We start from the raw sequence: 22,151 nt of genomic DNA on the forward strand, positions 1-22,151 counted from the left end.
GCAGGTGTGTTCCCAACATGGATCACAGGGAATGTGAGTGACCAGGGCTGTGCCCAAAGTGCCTCCTCCAGTGGGGGATGGAGCTGCAGCAGCGCACGAAGCTCTTCCCGCACTCGGGGCACTTGCAGGGCTTCCCTTACCGGTGCCTCCGTTGGTGTTGGGTCAAGTGAGAGCTGCAGGAGAAGCTCTTCCCACACTGGGGACACTCGTAGGGCCTCTCCCCAGTGTGGATGCGCCGGTGCCTGACGAGGGTGGAGTTCTGCTGGAATCCCTTCCCACAGTCGGGGCAGCGGAATGGCCTCTCCTCTGTGTGAATCCGATAGTGCCGGAGGAGATGGGAGCTGGTCTGAAACCTCTTCCTGCATTTATCACACTCGTAGGGCCTCTCCCCTGTGTGGATGCGCTGGTGCTTGATGAGGTCAGAGTTGCGCTTGAATCCCTTCCCACAGTCGGGGCATTGGAAGGGCCTCTCCTCTGTGTGACTCTGATAGTGCAGGAGAAGATCAGAGCTGGTCTGAAACCTCTTCCCACACTTGGAACACTCATAGGGCCTCTCCCCAGTGTGGGTCCTCTGGTGCCTGATCAGGCTGGAGCTGCAGCTGAAGCTCTTCCCACACTCCCCACACTCATAGGGCCGTTCCCCAGTGTGGATCCTCTGGTGCCTGATCAGCTCGGAGTTCCACCTGAAGCTCTTCCCACACTCCACGCACGTGTGGGGCTTCTCCCCATCATGGAGCTGCTCATGGAGCACCAGCTCCGAGCTCTGGCTCCATCTCCGGCCGCCTTCCCGGCCCAGGCTGGCTCTTTCCCCCTCACATCCCCGCCATCTGCGTTTGCAGCCCCTCCTCGTGCGGCATCTCCGGGCCTTTTCCTCCCCGTTGGCTTCCTGCGCCGTGGAGCCGCTCCAAACGGCCTCTGCCACCAGGTTCTGCCGCGGGCATTTGTCCTCCCTGCTCTCCATGCTCAGCTCCTGCTCTGGGCGAGGAAGGACAAGGACAGCATGGGATTTGCCTCCGTGCCACAGGCAAGGGCAACGAGATCCCCCCAGGCCGTCTCTGGGGACGCACTGCCCCCTCTTGGCTCTCCCCATTTCGGGATGCCAGGGCTCTTTGGGCTCCCGGGCTCCCTTCTCCCCTCATTCTCTGCTCTGGGCTGCAGCGGCTCCAAGGAGTCCCCCCTGCCCCTCTCCAGGCTCTTGAGGCTCCCGCCAATGGCGGCGCTCCCCCCTCTCTGGCCTCCCCACTTTGGCCTCCTGGGGCACACAGGGCTCTGCTCCTCCAGGCTGCCTCTGCCGGCAGCCGCCACCGCCACCCCCCGATGTCCCCCCGAGGGGCCTTTTCCGCTCAGCCTTGGACTTCTTCATTCTCCAAACATCCCCCCAAAAACCCAACCCAGGGACCCCCCGGGATATCCGGGCCGGGCTCCCCCTCCCCGCTCACCGGAGCCATGGGGGGGGCGATGATCCCACAGGTGGGGGCTGCGAATTCAGGCAGGGATCGAGACCGCGTGGCTCCCGCAGCTCAGCCTTGATCTGCCTTTGTCCCTCCTCTTCCTCCCGCTCCTCCTCTGTCCTATCTCCACCTCCCTGTCCTCCTCCCTCCTAACCCCACCTCCTTCACTGCTCTTTCTCCTCCCGCTCCTCCTCTTCCATCCCCCCTCCTCCTCCTCCCCTGTCTTATCCCCACCTCCTGCTCCTCTTCCATCCCGCCCCTTCCATTCCTTCTCCTCCTCCTCCCCCTCCATCCCTGCCCTTCCCTCCCTCCTCCTCCTCCCCCAGCAGCAGCCACACCCTCGGTGCCCCGTTCCCGCAGCCCTCGCAGCCCGCGGCAGCAGCGGCCATGGAGCCGGGCCAGGTCGGCATGGGCAGCGCGGGGCTCTCGGCTGCTCCCAGCCGCTGCGGGCGGGGGGAACCCGGCCCGGGCCAAAGGAGAGGCAAACTGGGCAAACTGGGGGCAGATCACAAAGCTAAGGATGCAGCAGAAAATGGAGCTGAAAGAGTTATGTTAATATTAACTCCAAACGAGGAAAAACTGGAAATTCCAAAGTTTAGGGAAGCCGAGAAAAAAGAATTAAACAAGATAGGAAATGAACAAGATAAATCAGGGAAATAGAAACTTCTACATGGAAGACAATTACTTAATAAAATGTGCTTACTAGGAAAAGATTAGAAGACGTGCATCAGAAACCCCACTGGCGTACTCAAGCTTTGTGTGATCATTTTTTAAGGAATTTTGGGTGCACTGGGATTTTTGGTGTAGCAAAGCAAGTCACTGAAAGATGCTTAATTTGCCAAAGGATAAATAAAAAGGTGATGGGAAAAACAACATTAGGAGGTCATGAGTTAGCTCGTCGACCATTTCAAAATATCCAAGCATTGGATTTGTTAGGTTCTGGATTTATTTGGAAAAAAACCCATTTAATCTAGAAGAAAGACAATATGCCATATGTTAGACAGGAGATTTTAGGGGAATAAAAATCTTTGAAGTATCAGAAACACCCGAGGAAAAAACCAAGAAAATAAAAAGGGGAAATGAAAGGGAGGGGAACAAGAGGAAAAGTCAGAAAGAGAGTGGGATCCTCTGCAGCTCTTGCCCCCTCCGTTGGCGGCCGAGGCGCCTGTCCCGGGTCCCGGCTCGCTGCCCGCCTCAGCTCCGCCTGCCCCGGTTTCCATCCCAGGTGCGGGCTCACTGCCCAGGGCAGCTCCACCTGCCCCGGCGCTGGCGGTGAATTTGTGTGCCCTGGCCCCACTGCCCGGCCCGCGGCCGCTCTGCCGGCCATGCTGGGCAAGATGGGGTTGCTCTGTCCTGCCGCGTGGGCCGAGGTCACCGCGCCGACCGCACCGAGGGCGGGTCCCAGCCATCCCATCCCCGGCTGCCCTGCCCGTGCCAGCTGCGCTGGGCAGCGCCGCTGCTGCTGCCGGGGTCTCCCACCTGCCTTTTCTCTGCCGGGAGCTGCCGGATCAGCCGCCAGAAGCCATGTGGAGGCTGCCCACGCTCCGGCTCGGCCTCCACGGCAAGATCGCCCTCTGGCGATTCCGGCAGCACACCCTGCCCACACTCCGACCGAGCCTCGGCGGGATATCCTCCCCTGACCCCTCCTGCTCTGAGTTACGTCCCCTTGGTAACCACAGCTCCTGCTGTTCAGGGAAAATCCCTCTCTCTACAGGAAGCACCTTATCGAAACACTAGGAGCTCAGTTAAAAGGCAGCCCTCTCCAAATTCTTTCTCAAAACACGGGAGAAAGGCTACAGAAGGTAAAAAAGTGAAAGAGTTAGATGAAGGGATTGCTCTATTGCCGTGAAGAGAGGTTCCCATGGCAGGGATGCGCTGCCCCGCCCCGCGGGAGCCACCGGCGCCCCTGCCGGCCGTGCCCGGAACTGCACCCAAGGGGAAAGCGCCGCAGCCGAAAGGCCGGGACCGGCTCCGGGCTCTGTTTGTTGGCACTGCCGGAGCTGTTGATACACACCACTATTATTATATTATACACACAAGGAAAGAACCGTTATTCCTAATCCCATATCTTTGCCTGAGAGCCCCTTGATTTCACTATCCTAAAAATTAAGAGGGAGGGGGTTTGCATTCTCCATTCCAAGAGAGGCTTTTTCTGCCTTCCCAAGCAGACACCTGTCTTGTAAAGCAAGACAAGCACCCGCAGGCACTGAGGGGGGCTGCAGGAGGGGCAGAAGAAGGCCCTGCAGCACTTGGGCACAAAGGCCCAGCAGGTGAATGCAAGAAGGGAGCAGCAAAAGGCCAAGCTGAAGGCAAAGGCCAGGGCAGAGCTCCTACAGCCCCTGAGGGATCAGCCCCAGGGCCCAAGGGGGCCCCAGCACCCAGGGCACGGCTCGGCCACAAGCACCCGGCAGAGGCATTGCCCTCCTCGGCAGGGCACAGCCCACCCAAACAGCCCCTGGCAAGGAATCAGGGCTCCGGCTGCAGGGCACAAGGACACTGCAAGCACAGACAGCAGCACCCTCAGGACCAGCAAGTCCAGCCCGTGATGGACATGGATTGGCAGGGCTGTCACAGCTCCCATCACACCAGGGACCCTCCACACTGGAGCCCTTGAGAACATTCAGGTGGGTCTGCATTGAGAGGAGGCATTTTCTGATGGACACAGGGGCCTCTCAATCTGTTCTGAATCTTAGACCTAAAGGGGAAAATAGTAAAGGAATATTTTAATTTTTAAGGGAATGAGAGGGAAAGATGAGCAGGTATGATTTGTTCAACCACTATTAGAAGCTGTGGGGGATAGGTTTGAAATAAATGAATTTCTTTTTCTTCTTCCTGTGATTGTAATTAACTAGAAAGGAATTTGAGAGCTGGATTTTAATACTGTAAAAAGGGATACAGAGGCCAGTTCTGTTGTACCTCTGTGTCAAAAGTCTGACAAGGCCTATGCTGAAGTGAACCCAGAAGTGTGGGCAGCCCCAGGGAAATACAGAAAATTAGATATGGAGCCTCTACAAATTAAAGCAACCAGGACAAGCACTACCCTGTTCCAAGAGAGGGAACGAAGGGCTCACAGCCTGGTATTGAGTCCCTGTTAAAGGCAGGCCTTTTGGAGCCAAGGGTGTCTCCCTACAACACTCCTATCTTGCCAGTCAACAAACTGGATGGATGGACACAAGGAGGAAACACAGAATTTTCAAGTGTTAAAATTAAGATTAACTGAGGCGGCTGCCCTGGCCCTTCCAGACAGGGAAAAAGAATTTGAATTATAGGTGGACGTTAAACAGGGTCTTGCCAAAGGAATTCTTGTGCTAAAATGTTTAACCCAGTGCCTAGAGAGCAGCCTCATTGTCTGCAGAATTGTGCAGCCACAGCTTCCATGGGAGCAGAGGCTGAAAACTGATGACAACAGGAGGATCTCCTAGAGTTCAAGTCTGGCATCAAGTTAAAGCTTTGACAACCAAAAGAGCCTCTAAATGGATGAGCAGGGCTCGGTGATTACAGTATGAAACTTGTTCAGTGGCACAGGAGGATTCAGAACTGAGGACAGGGCAAGGGTTTAACCCAGCCTCCTGTTTGAACAGCCTGGAGAGGGGCTGGCAAGGAACCCAGGACTGCACTCAAGGGACAGAGCTCCCGAGCCAGGCTGGGAGAGATTGATGGGACATTCCCTGGCCTGAGGGAGACAATGTGTTTGTGCATGGCTCTGCAAGGGCAGCAGAAGGGAAACGAGCTACAAGACAGGCTGTTATTAAGGAAGGGGAATCAGACCAAGCGCAGGTCACCGCCCCATGCTCAGCTCAACCCGCGGAGCTGTGGGTGCTTGTAAGAGCCTGGCACTGAAATGCCCTGAGCAGGAAGGCTTCAAAATCTTCTGCTGACACCATGGCACCTAACAGGGGGGCAAAAGCAATTCTGACTGCTTCAGCAATCACTGGATCACTTATTAACCTATTTCTAAAAGAAATAATTCAAAGATAATGGATTGTGGAAGCAATAGATTCAGATGGGGAACTCATTTTACAGGAAAGACCCTTCAGGGGGTTATGGCAGCTTTAGGAATACAATGGGACCTCCATAACCCCTGGCAAGCCCAGAGCTCGGGTTGGGTAGAAAGAATGAATGGGGAAATAAAGAAACACCTTTGGAAGCCGGAGATGGAAACCAAGATGCCATGGGTACAGCTTTTGCCATTGGCCTTGGCAAGAAAAAGAGCCAGACCCAAGGCAGATATTCAATTATCTCCCTTGGAATTCATGTCTGGAATTCCTTACCTGGGCAATTCTCCACCTAGTGCAGGGTGGAAATAAGGGATGTAAATTTAAGGCAGGCTGTAGCCAGAATCCTGTCTCCTGTGGAATCTCTCCCCCAGGAAGCTGGGCTGGCACAGAGCCTGCCCTGGGACTTTGCTGTTGCCAACACCCAGCCAGGCCATCGGCTCCTGCCTAAGGAGCGCAAAGCAGCACCACTGGTGGCCAAGGGGCCCACGCCAAGTGTCCCTGAGGCCAGAAACAGCCGCCAGCACAGCTGAGCACGGGGGGACCCCTCAGCCTGGCCTCAGGGGCTCTGAAGCCCCGGAGATTTGCACTTCCCGCCTGCAGCAGGACCATGGGAGCCGCCCCTGAGCCTGCCCTGAAGGCAACGCAGCAGCAGCCAGGGCTCCACAGCGGGCCAAGCCCCTGGGCCTGCCCACAGATCCTCTGCTCAAACCCTCGGGAATCCTGGCCACCCTCCCCTGGCACCTCCAGCCACTGCGGCCAAGCCTCGCTGCCGCTGCTGCAGCTCCAGCGCTGGCTGGGCCTGCACTGCCACAGCTGCTGGGGAGCACCGCGGCACAATTCCACCCTGGGGCTCACTCACACCCACACTCTGGGCTGACTGCGACTGCACTGCTGCAAAATGTACCCATCCTGGTTCTTTTAAATCTTATTTCTCTGCTCAGAAAGGTTTCTCTACTCAAAGGTTTGCCTTTGGGAAAGAAATTTTAAAGGTTTTATTTAAGGGGTTCCCAGTCTGTTCGGATGTTAAACTCATCTCCACCACTCAATGGAGACGAGTTTAACATCCGAACAGACTGGGAATAGCCCAAAAGACACCCACAGAGATAACGACCAGCAACAAAACATCAACGCCCCGCAGCAAACAGCAACCAACAGCTACCCCAGACACTGCCCCCGGCACAGCTGGAGACACCTGGTCTGGAAAAGGCTGAGAAGGAAATCCAGGAGTGTGGACGGAATTCACATCAGAGGGGAAGAAATCCGAGTCTAATAGGAAACCAAACACTAAAAACTTACACGACTTGGAAGCAATGAACATTAAAGCAGTGGATTTAGATTGGTTCAGACTAGGTAAAGTTTAGGAAAAATCGAGTAAAACTGACATGTCATGGAATGATTTTTTCTGCACAGCCGGGCTATGTGTGGATGAAAGTATTTCTGTTGCACATCCTGGCCAGAACCAAGTAATGCCTTGACTCTCTCACACGAAAGAGATTCTTGGAGAGTTTTTGTTTTCCCTACAGTTTCAGTGATAAGATTACAACATGAGAAACATTTTTTATAATAGTCCTACTTTATATTGTCAGGTAGGTTTGGGACAGAAGGGTGAGAATCAATTTTTGGTCTGGGTTTTTCCATGTTCGCCTTTATGTTGCATTTTGCAAAATTGAAGAGCTTTAACCGTGATACTTTTAACTCTTAAATAGTTAATACTTTTTTTAAAAAAAGCAGGGTGAAGCTGCAAAGGGAAACAGCAAATGGAGAATGTTGGGAAAACTTTACTATAAATAAATGGGGGGGAATTGAGATGAGGGACTACATTTTGTTCATCATGAAAAAGAGACCAGTGTGTTACAAGAGTTGTCTGCAGACTATTTCTGTACTACTTCATGAGATATGAGCTACAAGGATACCAGGGAAGGGGTTGCAGGAGCCCACACATAGTCCCACCCAGAAAATGGTACAAACAGATAACTCACAGAAATAACGACCAGGGAAAGGCTGGGGAAAGGGCAGGGGCAGATTAACACCCAGCAGGGAAACCTTTCCCGCTGACAAATGGTACAAGCAGATAACTCACAGAGATAACGACCAGGGAAAAGCTGGGGAAGGGGCAGGGGCAGATAAACAGTCTGCAAGGCAGGATATTTGCTTGCTTAAGCTTGATAGGGCACAGTCTGCAAGGCAGGATATTTGCTTGCTTAAGCTTGATAGGGCACATATTGCATTAATCATAAGATTTTGGTAATTTTCCACGGAGAAGTCACCAAATAAGGACATAGGGTGAAGAAGACGCGGCTGAGGAAGACTCCGCAGCCTTTATCACCGACCACCAGGAGACAGAAGGATGACCCCCTAGCAACAACCAGCGCAGGCGCAGAGAACTCTGAGATAACATGGACTCCTGAAGGATGGAGAGGATAAAAGGACTGAATCAGAAACTAGTTGGGGCGGCAGTAGTGGAGCGGAGACTCCCCTGTCGCCCAGCGCTGAGCCTTTGCTTACGTAGTATAGCTGCTTCAATAATTAATAAATTCTTTGATTGGAAATTACTTGTTTTGAGTCAATTTTATAACAATTTGGTGCCGTGACTCGGATGAGAGTTTGGATCGGGTAAGATCTACCCAGAGTGGGGGGCGCCTCATCCAGTGCTTTCTGGGTGGCCCCTCTGGGAGAACCTCTGCCACTCTCACCGACGACCCTAAAATATATACTAGTAAGCAAACGGGACAAATTATACCGGTGACCCCCTTAATAATCTGTGCACGGAGTCCGGAGGAAGACGCAGGACGCGTAAGTATAAAAGGGAATCCGTTCGGGCGGGGTTGGGATCCCGGAGTGTGGCGGTGGACAAGTGTGAATGAGAGGAGGGCCGGCAGCCGGACTCTCCAAGTGAGTGCGGACCCTTGAGTAGTGCGGTTCCCGTAGACCCGCGAAGGGCTCGGGCCACGAAAAAGGGGAAGTGAAAGGAATTTGAGAGTGAAAGAAGGCACTCCGGACGAATGGGGCAGGGGAAAAGCAAGACCCCAACCCAAGTCAAACTCCCCCCCATTCCAAGGGACAGTCCCCTAGGATTTATGCTTAGTAATTGGAAGCATTACCCGGGGACCGAGACTAAGGATAGGGCCAGAATGATACATTATTGTATGGAAGTATGGGGTGGGAAAGAGATTTCCAAAAAAAAAAAAAAAAAAAAAAAAGTTTTTTGGCCCATGTTTGGATCATCTGAAGACTGGGTTCGACAGGACTTGAACCTATGGGTAAATTCTAAAGAGCCCTTCTCGTAAGAGGAGAGTGATTATGCCAAAATATGGGTAGCAAGACCCGAAGTGTATGTTTTCCAATTAAGAGAAGGGAAAGGGGATCCGGACAAAAAGGGGAAGAGGGACAATCATTTGGGCGACTTAATTATAGCACCGCCCCCATATGTCCCACCGCCAGCACCCAATGCCCCACCACCTCCACAACCACCTGCACCGAACAATGATGAAGAGGGTAACCAAGGGGAGGTTAACCAAACCGGTTACCAAGGCCCGATTACAAGGAGCCGCAGTAGGGTTGAGACGGGGTTATTCCCTCTACGGGAGATGCCCATGGGTGGACCACAGGCGGGTATAGGATTTATTACTGTCCCCTTGAGTTCGGCAGATGTACGAGACTTTAAGAAGGACATGGGACATTTATTAGAGGACCCTTTTGGGGTAGCCGAGAGGGTCGACCAGTTCTTAGGACCAAACATCTATACCTGGGAAGAAATGCAGTCCATTTTGGGCATTCTGTTCTCTACTGAAGAACGGAATATGATAAGAAGGGAAGGAATGCGTATTTGGGACACGCAGCATGTCCAAGGCCCGGCTGCGGACACTAAATGGCCCCTACAGAACCCCCATTGGGACCACCAAAATGCGGCACATAGATTACTGACTAAGATACATCAAAAAAAAAAAAAAACACATTGGGGATCACAGGGACTGGTAGATTATTTTGCTGCAAAGTATGTGAGTGTGGGAATCTGGGACATTGCCAAACAAGTAACCAGAGGATGCCTAATTTGCTTACAAGTAAATAGAAAAAAAAAAATTTGAGAAAATTACCGGAGGGAGGCCGACCGCTAGCGAAAAGGCCTTTCTCCCACATTCAGATAGATTTCACCGAGCTCCCCAAAGTAGGGAGAACCAAATATTTCTTGGTCTTGGTGGACCACCTAACACATTTTGTGGAAGCCTTCCCAACCGTAAGAGAAACAGCCAAAGTAGTTACAAAAATATTGATGGAAGAGATAATCCCGAGATACGGGGTCCCAGAAGTCATTGACTCAGATAGAGGGCCGCATTTTATTTCCCAAGTTACCCAAAACTTAGCAACAGCTCTGGGCATACGGTGGGAACAACATGCCCCCTGGCATCCCCAGAGCTCTGGACGAGTTGAACGAATGAATGGGGAAATAAAAAAGCAATTGACCAAACTGGTAGCAGAAACCAATTTGACCTGGGTTAAATGTACTCCTCTAGCGTTGCTAAATATAAGAACAAGACCTAGAGCTGATTTAGGGGTATCACCCTTTGAAATGATGTATGGGATGCCGTATAACCTAGAAAATCCTAACGAACATCCTGTCATTAATGACACATGTACGCAAAAATATTTGGTGAAATTGACAAAGTACAGAAAGGCATTATGGGAAAAAGGTATGTTAGCACAACGGCCTCCTTTAGATTTTATCTTACACCAGGTACAGCCAGGAGATTGGGTGCTCGTGAAAAGCTGGAAAGAAAACCCCTTGACTCCAAGGTGGGAAGGACCGTTCCAAGTACTCCTCACCACAGAAGCAGCCATACGAACCGCTGAAAAAGGATGGACTCATGCTAGTCGCATAAAAGGACCGGTAAAACCCCCTCACAGCTGGGAGGTTTGCAGTCTCCCGGGAGAAACCAAATTAAAGCTGAAACGAACTGATAAATGATTTGGATAATAATCTGGGTTGGAGATAACCATTATCTCCAAACCCAGCTAATAGGGAATCAGGAGGCTCTTGGATATTGCAAACTCTTAGAGGACGAGTTGAGAAAGCCCTACTTTAAGTCCCCGAGATTAGAACATAAAGGGCACCCATGGAAGGGGGAAAAAGCACAGAACAAAGATATAAGGTTAAAGTGTAACTGGTTAGATTGTGACTGTCACCCCCTTGTATGCTTTTCCTGTAAATTGTGTCACAAACCTTGGTGCTCTCATTGTCGGAGTGGTAGAACACCTAGGGGAATTTGTACGCCGTGCTATGAGAAAGAGAGGAGACTAACTTCTATCATTCTTAGTAGCAGAGTTGGTACGGGGGAGGTAAAGCTTGGATCTGACGAGTGGTGGGAAACCTTTTCCAAAGGGGTAAATCCTGATCGGTTCCGCTACCACCCTAACGAACCGATCCCCTTTCTCCTGGACATCCTGGAAGTGGTGTGTCGGAAGAAAGCCCCCAATTTGCGGCGTGACCTCTCATTAATAAAAGCTAATAACTGGGCCGCCAGTGCTAAAAAGTGGAAACGGGAGGTTTATCTGGCTCCTGAAGAATACCTCTGCTGCCGAGAAGATGGTAAACCCCGAGGCTCGCAGCAACCGAGTCGTCGGGCGAGGCAGAGAGGTAATAACCAGTGGAGTCCGTCGGAAGCCCCGACCCCCATATGGGATGTCCAGGAAATGTTGGCTGTCCTGCCCCAGGATTGGTAACCCACCACTGGGGAAACCAAAGGTAAAATTCAACCTGAGCTCCGACAATGACAGCCCCAAATTACAAGCCTTAATTCTTTTCTGGTGCATCGTAACAAGTTCAGGGGCAGAAGGGTATTCACATCAACCCTTCAAATGGTCACTGATTAGATGGGAAGACCAGTATGTTATCCAGACCAAAATCACGTCTGGCGCACCCAGCTTTTTATGTACTTTGTGTGATTTAATACCTGTAAATCCATGTTTAAATCAGTTTGGATGTTATTTTTGTCCAAGCTCAAACCCGGGAAAAGGGTATTGTAACTATCCAGGACACTTTTACTGTGCTTATTGGGACTGTGTATCAGTAAGCTCCTTTGGGGGGAACGAGGACGGGTTTATCAGAACTGGATGGGGTCCATAGAGGGGTACACAGCCCACTTCCACATATACCCAGAAAGAAGGAGGGTTAGATGGAACATGCAATATGATTTACATTAATGTGACAAAACCACATGACCAAGTCTGGTTATTAGGGAAAATGTGGGGAGCCCGATTATGGGAACCAGGGACAGACAGAGGGGGGCACTTTATAATCCAAAAGACAACTGTGCCACACGACCCCGAACCAATTGGACCAAACCAGGCGATAGCTGGAGAACTAATGCTAGGAGAAAATAATGGAAATGAATCAGAAACAGCCCCAACCACTAGTTTTCCAGAAATGTATAAGCAAAACTTTACTGATTCGACCCGAGGACCTGAAAACCCGGGAGAAGGGGACTTGTGGAAAATATTACAGGCCACTTTCCTAGTCCTGAATGAGACCCATCCAAATCTAACTGAGGAATGTTGGCTGTGTTACACCGTAAACCCCCCGTTCTATGAAGCCCTAGGGGTAACAGCAAAAAGCAGACGAGTAAATGGGACCAACCCAGCTAGGTGCCTATGGAAAAAAGAAGGAGAAGAATCGAGAGGGATAACCTTGGCAAGGGTAACAGGGAGAGGAAGATGTATAGGATGAGTACCAGTGGAAAAACGACATCTATGTCAGGTTATGGGGAATTTGAGTGACCCTAAGAAACCTGCCAGCTGGATACTGCCAGCAGCAAATACTAAATGGGTCTGTAACACTCTCGGAGTCACCCCATGTATAAATATAGACCGATTTAATGAATCCAGTGACTTTTGTATTCAAGTATTGATAGTACCCAGAGTCCTTTACCACCCCGTAGAGTATGTTTATGAACAATATCAAAATATAGGACCCCACATAGTGAAACGGGAAATATTCACAACCTTCACTGTAGCAATGTTACTAGGAATAGGTGCAGCCGGGACAGGAAGAGGAATAGCCTCACTCATACAGCAACACCGAGGATTCCAAGAACTAAGAGCCTCTGTAGATGAAGACCTCAGGAGGATCGAAACCTCCATCAAAGACCTCACAGAATCATTAGATTCCCTAGCAGAGGTAGCCTTACAAAATCGAAGGGGGTTAAATCTATTATTCCTGCAACAAGGAGGACTATGTGCTGCTTTAAGAGAAGAATGCTGCACATATGTAAACAAGAGCAGAATTATACGGGACTCAATGGCAAAACTAAGGGAGGGGCTAGAAAGAAGACAAAGAGAAAGGGAAAAACACCAAAGCTGGTATGAATCTTGGTTTAACTATTCTCCTTGGCTTACAACTTTATTATCAACGGTAGCGGGTCCACTACTTCTCTTACTATTGGGACTCACGTTTGGCCCTTGTATTTTTAATAAATTGATTAGCATTGTAAAAGGCAGATTAGAAGCTGCTCACCTTATGCTCACACGAGCAAAATACGGAACCTTGAAGATGGATGATCCAGAAGAATCTCTGGAGCTCAGCAAAAGGGAATTAGAGCGTTTTGACGAACAAAATTGAGTATCAAAACAAAGGGGGGATTGAGATGAGGGACTACATTTTGTTCGTCACGAAAAAGAGACCAGTGTGTTACAAGAGTTGTCTGCTGACTATTTCTGTACTACTTCATGAGATATGAGCCACAAGGATACCAGGGAAGGGGTTGCAGGAGCCCACACATAGTCCCACCCAGCAAATGGTACAAACAGATAACTCACAGAAATAACGACCAGGGAAAGGCTGGGGAAAGGGCAGGGGCAGATAAACACCCAGCAGGGAAACCTTTCCCGCTGACAAATGGTACAAGCAGATAACTCACAGAGATAACGACCAGGGAAAAGCTGGGGAAGGGGCAGGGGCAGATAAACAGTCTGCAAGGCAGGACATTTGCTTGCTTAAGCTTGATAGGGCACAGTTTGCAAGGCAGGACATTTGCTTGCTTAAGCTTGATAGGGCACATATTGCGTTAATCATAAGATTTTGGTAATTTTCCACAGAGAAGTCACCAAATAAGGACATAGGGTGAAGAAGACACGGCTGAGGAAGACTCCGCAGCCTTTATCACCGACCACCAGGAGACAGAAGGATGACCCCCTAGCAACAACCAGCGCAGGCGCAGAGAACTCTGAGATAACATGGACTCCTGAAGGATGGAGAGGACCAAAGGACTGAATCAGAAACTAGTTGGTGCGGCAGTTGGTGGAGCGGAGACTCCCCTGTCGCCCAGCGCTGAGCCTTTGCTTACGTAGTATAACTGCTTCAATAATTAATAAATTCTTTGATTGGAAATTACTCGTTTTGAGTCAATTTTATAACAATGGGGTGTCCAGGGGGTCCCTGTGCCCAGGAAAGGGGGTGCACGGGCCCCGGTGTTGAGGAAGGTGGTGGGTGGGGGCTGTGGAAGGCAGGAGTGGGGGTCCAGGGGGTGCTGGGGTCAAGGAAAAGCGGGGGCTGGGGTGTCTGAGAGGGGGAGGGCCGGGAAAGGGGGTGCGGGGGGGCATTGGTGCTGCATGAGGGGGTGCAGGAGGGTCCCCGTGCTGGATAAGGGGGTGCAGGGGGGGTCCCTGTGCCTGAGAACGGAGGGTTTGGGAGGGTTCCAGTCTCAGATATGGGGGTGCACGGCGGTCCTGGTGCAGTGGAATGGGGGTTCAGGGGGTCCTGGTGCTGTATAAGGGGATGCAGTGGGGTCCCGGTGCCCAGGAATGGGGGTTCAGGGGTGCTGGTGCCAGATAATGGCCTGGCTGGGATCTGGTGCTGGGAAAAGGGGTGCAAGGGGTCCCAGGGCCAGATAACGGGATGCACTGGGGTCCCGGTGCCCAGGAATGGGGTTCCGGGGGGTTCCATTCCCGAGTTCCGGGGTTCAAGGGGTCCTGGTGCCTGAAAATTGAGGTTCAGGGGGTCCCGGTGCCGGATAAGGGGATGTAGTGGATCCCGGTGCCCAGAAATTGGGGTTCAGGGCGGTTTCCCTGCCCGGGAATGGGGGCTCAGGGGGTTCCAGGCTGCAGATAAGGGGGTGCAGGGGTTATCGGGGCTGAGGAAGGGGGTACAGGGGGGGTCCCAGTGTCCCGAAATGAACGTTCAAGGGGGGTCTCTTGACCCCCTGGAACCCCAGGGGACCCTCCGGGATCCCCTGGAACGCCTTCCAGGAAGCGCCGGCAATGAAGAACTGGGGGGACGCCGAAATTTGGGAGATCTGGGGGTCTAAAAGCCGAGGAAAAGGGCGGGTCTGGGGTCTGGGAAGGACGAGGTGGCCGGGAATGGGCGTGCAGGGCGTCCCAGAGCACTGACGGGGGTGCGGGGGGATCCTAGGCCCGGATTAGGGGGGGCAGGGGGTCCCAGTGCCCAAAAATTGGGGTTCAGGGGGTTCCCGTGCCGGGGAATGCGGGTTCGGGGGGAGTTTCCTTCCAGGAATTCGGGATTCAAGGGGGTCCCGGTGGCCGGGAATTGCGGTTCCGGGGGCGTTGGTGACCAGAAATGGGGATTCAGGGGGGTCCTGGGGCCACATGAGGGGGTACAGGGCGGTGCCAATGCTGGGGAAGGGGGTACAGGGGGGTCCCTGTGCCCAGAAATGGGCGCTCAAGGGGGTCCGCGTGCTCAGGAATGGGGGTTCAGGGGGGTCCCGGTGCTGAAAAAGGGTGCTGAGGGGGTCACAGGACCGAAAATGGGGGTTCAGGGGAGTCCCGGTACCCGGGAATGGAGGTTTAGGGAGTTCCCGGGGCCCAGGAATTGCGGTTCAGGGGGGTCCCGGTGAACAGAAATGGGGGTTCAGGGGATCTCGGTGCCAGATGAGGGGGTACAGGGGGGTCCCGGTGCTGGGGAAGTGGAGTGAGGGGGGGTGGCATGAACCAAAATGGGGGTTCAGGAGGGTTCCCCTGCCCGGGAATGGAGGTTTAGAGGGTTCCCCTGCCCGGGAATGGAAGATCAAGGGGGTCCCGGTGCCCGGGAATTGTGGTTCAGGGGGGTCCCGGTTTCGGGGGGTCCCACTCACCTTTGGTCGCGGCCCCCGGGTCCCCCAGGAGTCCCAGGAGCCCCCGGAGCACCCCCAGCCCCAGCGCTGGGGCCATCGCAGCCGTCCCCGATCGCGGCTGCAGAGACGCGAAAGCGAAAGTGCCCGAGGGAGCGCGGGGGGAGGGGGAAAGGGCGAATTCCAGGGAATTCACCTGGATCCCCTCCTGGCACCCCTCTGGATCCCTCGGCGATCCGTCTGCGACCCTCCAGGGCCGCGCCCTGCGGGACCCCCGGGCCGGGCTCTGCTGAACTCCCGGCCCTGCGCTCAAACTCTGCCCGGACCCCGCTGGGCTCGGCCCAAAGCCGGGCAAGCAGCGGGAGCAGCGGAGCCAATTTTTGCTGCGGGTGCGGGTCCCACCCCCGGCGGAGCAGGGCTGGGCGCTGGGACCCGATCCCTGATTCCCAATCTCCTTCTCTCTCTTTCTCTGCTGTTCTCTCCCTTTCCTTTGGGGGATCATAAATCCCAGAGCGGCCGCAGAGCCCCGTGCCCAGGCCGGGTTTCCCAGCAAAGGGAGGCTGGGGCTGAGGTGCCCCGGGCTGGCCGGGAATGGGGGCCCGGGGCTCCCTGGGCTCACGGAAATGGGGGATCCAGGGGCTGGGAGAGGAGGATACCCGGGAAAGGGGGTGCAGGGGGGTGTTGGGGCAGGATAAGGGGGTGCAGGGGGGGGTCCCAATGCCGGGAATGGGGTTGGGAGGGGGGGGTGGGCAGCAGCTGCTGGAGAGAGACTGGGACAGACTGGAATGGACTGGGACAGACTGGGAAAAGAACCCACTGGGAGCAGAACTGAGGCAGCAGAGATCACACTGGGATATACTGGGACCACACTGAGGGCTACTGGGAACATGCAGGGGACAATTGAGATTGGACTGGGAGGGACTGGGAATGGTTTGGATCATCCTGGGACTGACTGGAATCATACTGGGAGTGATCAGATCTGTAGTAGGGGTGAAGAAGAGAAACTGGAGTAATGCAGGGAGCAACTGGGATCATACTGGGAGCAGCTGCCCCATGCTGGGGTCATACTGGGATCATACTGGGACTGATGGGGTGACACTTGGAGTGACTGGCATAGTACTGGGAGTGTCTGGGAGTAACTGGGATCAAACTGGAGGTGACTGGACTTATACTGGCAGCAACTGGGACCACAGCGGGGGCAAATGGCATCGGGTAAGGTGTGACCGGGCTCATACTGGAAGTGCCTGGGGCCACACTGGGCTCTTACTGAGAGGGACTGAGAGTGAAAGGAACCATACAGGGCATGACTGGGAGCCGCTGGGACCGTGTCGGGGGCAACTGGGATCCTACCGGGAGTGATTTGGACCATACTGGGAGTGACCGGGAGCCACCGGTGAGGCGGCGGCGGAGCTGGGAGGCGGCCGCAGCGCAGGTGGGAGCCGCGCTGGGTTGTGCGGGGGCTCGGGGCTCGCTGCGGGCCTCGGGGGCGGCAGGGGGCTCAGGCGGGTTCCTTGTGCCGTGTCCGGCCCGTGGTGCCGCTGCCGTGAGGGCGCTGCGGGAGCGGCTGCCCGCGGTCTCCTTGCGGCCGCTGCCTCGGCAGGAGCCGCTGCCGGAGCAGCGCTGGCTCGGCCCGGTTCCTGTGGCTGGCACAGGGGCGGCTGCCCCGTGCCCGGGGCATTGCGGGGAAATTCACGTGGCCGGAGGTTTCCGTGCCCCGAGGAGACAGAGGAGTCCTGTACAAGTGACTTTATTGCTGAGCAGAGGGAGAGGCCGTGGCGCATTTGCCGTGCGCTCGCTGCCATTGTTGTAGTTCGCAGCCTCCTTTTTATCCTCATTTTCCCGGCTCATCTCCCTCTCCCTTTGCCCACTGGCTGAGGTACTTGGAAGGTTCAGACCTCCCGATCTGCCAACTGCACGTCCTCGTTAATGTGCACCCCCACTTTTGTAGAACAGCCGATATTCACGGCTCTGTTAAGTCTTTTTTGTTCTCGACGTTCAGGAATTTAGCGGGACATTCTGTGAGCAGCAGTCCGTGTTAATTAATAACATTTATTGAAGCTGGTGGTTTTGCCCCTTACTTCCTTATCTACAAGTCCCTGGCCCCCCGCTCAGCTGCTGAATGAGCTGCACTCTCAAGGTTCGGAGCATGGTAAAAAGGTGAGAGGTGCTGTAGCACATCAGAGCAGAAGCAGCATTCGTTTAACCCATGGTCTGCCAGGGAACCACAAAACCGTGTCCCATTCCCATCCTTTCCACGTTTGGACTGGTACATGAGCTGCTTTTTTGTTTCCTTTGTTATCTGTTTCACCACTTTGGCTTTGTCATCTATTTGCCAAGACCAGTTGGAGTCATTTGATTTTCCACAAACTCCTATTTTCTCTGCTAACAGATGATCTGATCCCATCCCATGGTGAAATGTTGTGTTCCTCATTTCAGTGGATTGCTCAGCAGGAAGGTCAGGAGCTGGAGCTGTCTGGTTGGTTATTCCGAGGACAGCTTGTAATCTAATGGTGCCATTGAAATGAGGAATGGGTTCTGTGGCTCCTGATATGAATTGGTTGGGGTTCCCAGGGGCTGGTCCATGGTGTTGTAGGATTTGTTCTGCTGGCCGTTCATCTTCTCCCCATTTTTGGCCGCTCTCTCCAGCCAGGGCTGCATCAATTGACCATTTTTCTCTAATTAAATCATCAAATACTTGGATTCCCAACTGATTTCCCGGAACTTGTGGTAGCAAGAACATCTCAGTGCTCTAATCCACCCTATATAACATAGACAGTGACAGCACACGTTGGAGTGGGCAGAGGGATGATTCCCCCCATTTATTTATAGTGAAGTTTTCCCAACATTCTCCATTTGCTGTTTCCCTGTGCAGCTTCACCCGTTTCTGTCGCAGGGTCAGATATCCTCACCCCGGGCTCTGCCTTGAGCTGTGCAAATTCCATCAGTGCAAGCAGGCAGAGCTCGGGGTGAGGGGCAGGGGGAACCAGCCCAATTCCTGCCCCAGGCAAGAGACCCAGGTACATTGGCCAGGCTTTGCCCAGCAGGGTTCATTTGCATTCCTAAAGCTCCTCTCCTGGCTGACTAGAACCAAAGCTTCTCTTCCAGGGCTGCCATCTGGTGAGTCACATGTGGCCCCCCGGAATCTGCTTTTTTTAAAAAAAGTATTAACTATTTAAGAGTTAAAAGTATCATGGTTAAAGCTCTTCAATTTTGCAAAATGCAACATAAAGGCGAACATGGAAAAACCCAGGCCAAAAATTGATTCTCACCCTTCTGTCCCAAACCTACCTGACAATATAAAGTAGGATTATTATAAAAAATGTTTCTCATGTTGTAATCTTATCACTGAAACTGTAGGGAAAACAAAAACTCTCCAAGAATCTCTTTCGTGTGAGAGAGTCAAGGCATTGCTTGGTTCTGGCCAGGATGGGCAACAGAAATACTTTCATCCACACATAGCCCGGCTGTGCAGAAAAAATCATTCCATGACATGTCAGTTTTACTCGATTTTTCCTAAACTTTACGTGGTCTGAACCAATCTAAATCCACTGCTTTAATATTCATTGCTTCCAAGTCGTGTAAGTTTTTAGTGTTTGGTTTCCTATTAGACTCGGATTTCTTCCCCTCTGCTGTGAATTCCGTCCACACTCCTGGATTTCCTTCTCAGCCTTTTCCAGACCAGGTGTCTCCAGCTGTGCCGGGGGCAGTGTCTGGGGTAGCTGTTGGTTGCTGTTTGCTGCGGGGCGTTGATGTTTTGTTGCTGGTCGTTATCTCTGTGGGTGTCTTTTGGGCTATTCCCAGTCTGTTCGGATGTTAAACTCGTCTCCATTGAGTGGTGGAGATGAGTTTAACATCCGAACAGACTGGGAACCCCTTAAATAAAACCTTTAAAATTTCTTTCCCAAAGGCAAACCTTTGAGTAGAGAAACCTTTCTGAGCAGAGAAATAAGATTTAAAAGAAGCAGGATGGGTACATTTTGCAGCAGTGCAGTCGCAGGCAGCCCAGAGTGTGGGTGTGAGTGAGCCCCAGGGTGGAATTGTGCCGCGGTGCTCCCCAGCAGCTGTGGCAGTGCAGGCCCAGCCAGCGCTGGAGCTGCAGCAGCGGCAGCGAGGCTTGGCCGCAGTGGCTGGAGGTGCCAGGGGAGGGTGGCCAGGATTCCCGAGGGTTTGAGCAGAGGATCTGTGGGCAGGCCCAGGGGCTTGGCCCGCTGTGGAGCCCTGGCTGCTGCTGCGTTGCCTTCAGGGCAGGCTCAGGGGCGGCTCCCATGGTCCTGCTGCAGGCGGGAAGTGCAAATCTCCGGGGCTTCAGAGCCCCTGAGGCCAGGCTGAGGGGTCCCCCCGTGCTCAGCTGTGCTGGCGGCTGTTTCTGGCCTCAGGGACACTTGGCGTGGGCCCCTTGGCCACCAGTGGTGCTGCTTTGCACTCCTTAGGCAGGAGCCGATGGCCTGGCTGGGTGTTGGCAACAGCAAAGTCCCAGGGCAGGCTCTGTGCCAGCCCAGCTTCCTGGGGGAGAGATTCCACAGGAGACAGGATCCTGGCTACAGCCTGCCTTACATTTACATCCCTTATTTCCACCCTGCACTAGGTGGAGAATTGCCCAGGTAAGGAATTCCAGACATGAATTCCAAGGGAGATAATTGAATATCTGCCTTGGGTCTGGCTCTTTTTCTTGCCAAAGCCAATGGCAAAAGCTGTACCCATGGCATCTTGGTTTCCATCTCCGGCTTCCAAAGGTGTTTCTTTATTTCCCCATTCATTCTTTCTACCCAACCCGAGCTCTGGGCTTGCCAGGGGTTATGGAGGTCCCATTGTATTCCTAAAGCTGCCATAACCCCCTGAAGGGTCTTTCCTGTAAAATGAGTTCCCCATCTGAATCTATTGCTCCCACAATCCATTATCTTTGAATTATTTGTTTTAGAAATAGGTTAATAAGTGATCCAGTGCTTGCTGAAGCAGTCAGAATTGCTTTTGCCCCCCTGTTAGGTGCCATGGTGTCAGCAGAAGATTTTGAAGCCTTCCTGCTCAGGGCATTTCAGTGCCAGGCTCTTACAAGCACCCACAGCTCCGCGGGTTGAGCTGAGCATGGGCCGGTGACCTGCGCTTTGTCTGATTCCCCTTCCTTAATAACAGCCTGTCTTGTAGCTCTTTTCCCTTCTGCTGCCCTTGCAGAGCCATCCACAAACACATTGTCTCCCTCAGGCCAGGGAATGTCCCATCAATCTCTCCCAGCCTGGCTCGGGAGCTCTGTCCCTTGAGTGCAGTCCTGGGTTCCTTGCCAGCCCCTCTCCAGGCTGTTCAAACAGGAGGCTGGGTTAAACCCTTGCCCTGTCCTCAGTTCTGAATCCTCCTGTGCCACTGAACAAGTTTCATACTGTAATCACCGAGCCCTGCTCATCCATTTAGAGGCTCTTTTGGTTGTCAAAGCTTTAACTTGATGCCAGACTTGAACTCTAGGAGATCCTCCTGTTGTCATCAGTTTTCAGCCTCTGCTCCCACGGAAGCTGTGGCTGCACAATTCTGCAGACAATGAGGCTGCTCTCTGGCCACTGGGTTAAACATTTTAGCACAAGAATTCCTTTGGCAAGACCCTGTTTAACGTCCACCTATAATTCAAATTCTTTTTCCCTGTCTGGAAGGCCCAGGCCACTCGCCTCAGTTAATCTTAATTTTAACACTTGAAAATTCTGTGTTTCCTCCTTGTGTCCATCCATCCAGTTTGTTGACTGGCAAGATAGGAGTGTTGTAGGGAGACACCCTTGGCTCCAAAAGCCCTGCCTTCTACAGGGACTCAATACCAGGCTGTAAGCCCTTCCTTCCCTCTCTTGGAACAGGGTAGTGCTTGTCCAGGTTGCTTTAATTTGTAGAGGCTCCATATCTAATTTTCTGTATTTCCCTGGGGCTGCCCACACTTCTGGGTTCACTTCAGCATAGGCCTTGTCAGACTTTTGACACAGAGGTACAACAGAACTGGCCTCTGTATCCCTTTTTACAGTATTAAAATCCAGCTCTCAAACTCCTTCCTAGTTAATTACAATCACAGGAAGAAGAAAAAGAAATTTATTTCAAACCTATCCCCCACAGCTTCTAATAGTGGTTGAACAAATCATACCTGCTCATCTTTCCCACTCATTCCCTTAAAAATTAAAATATTCCTTTACTATTTTCCCCTTTAGGTCTAAGATGCAGAGCAGATTGAGAGGCCCCTGTGTCCATCAGGAAATGCCTCCTCTCAATGCAGACCCACCTGAATGTTCTCAAGGGCTCCAGTGTGGAGGGTCCCTGGTGTGATGGGAGCTGTGACAGCCCTGCCAATCCATGTCCATCACGGGCTGGACTTGCTGGTCCTGAGGGTGCTGCTGTCTCTGCTTGCAGTGTCCTTGTGCCCTGCAGCTGGAGCCCTGATTCCTTGCCAGGGGCTGTTTGGGTGGGCTGTGCCCTGCCGAGGAGGGCAATGCCTCTGCCGGGTGCTTGTGGCCGAGCCGTGCCCTGGGTGCTGGGGCCCCCTTGGGCCCTGGGGCTGATCCCTCAGGGGCTGTAGGAGCTCTGCCCTGGCCTTTGCCTTCAGCTTGGCCTTTTGCTGCTCCCTTCTTGCACTCACCTGCTGGGCCTTTGTGCCCAAGTGCTGCAGGGCCTTCTTCTGCCCCTCC

The 22,151-nt window shown here is 53.0% G+C and overlaps 1 protein-coding gene across 1 annotated transcript in view; it reads right to left on the reverse strand.

Moving 5' to 3' along the window:
• LOC143696054 (uncharacterized) overlaps positions 1-22,151 on the reverse strand; it is a 569,411-nt gene that overhangs the window by 58,173 nt on the left and 489,087 nt on the right. Inside the window, exon 11 of the mRNA XM_077191260.1 lies at positions 522-767. Coding sequence (XP_077047375.1) covers positions 522-767 — 246 coding nt within the window. The remainder of the gene's footprint in view (positions 1-521; positions 768-22,151) is intronic.

This window comes from Agelaius phoeniceus, chromosome 28 (assembly GCF_051311805.1).
Source record: "Agelaius phoeniceus isolate bAgePho1 chromosome 28, bAgePho1.hap1, whole genome shotgun sequence".
NCBI classification, from domain to species: domain Eukaryota; kingdom Metazoa; phylum Chordata; class Aves; order Passeriformes; family Icteridae; genus Agelaius; species Agelaius phoeniceus.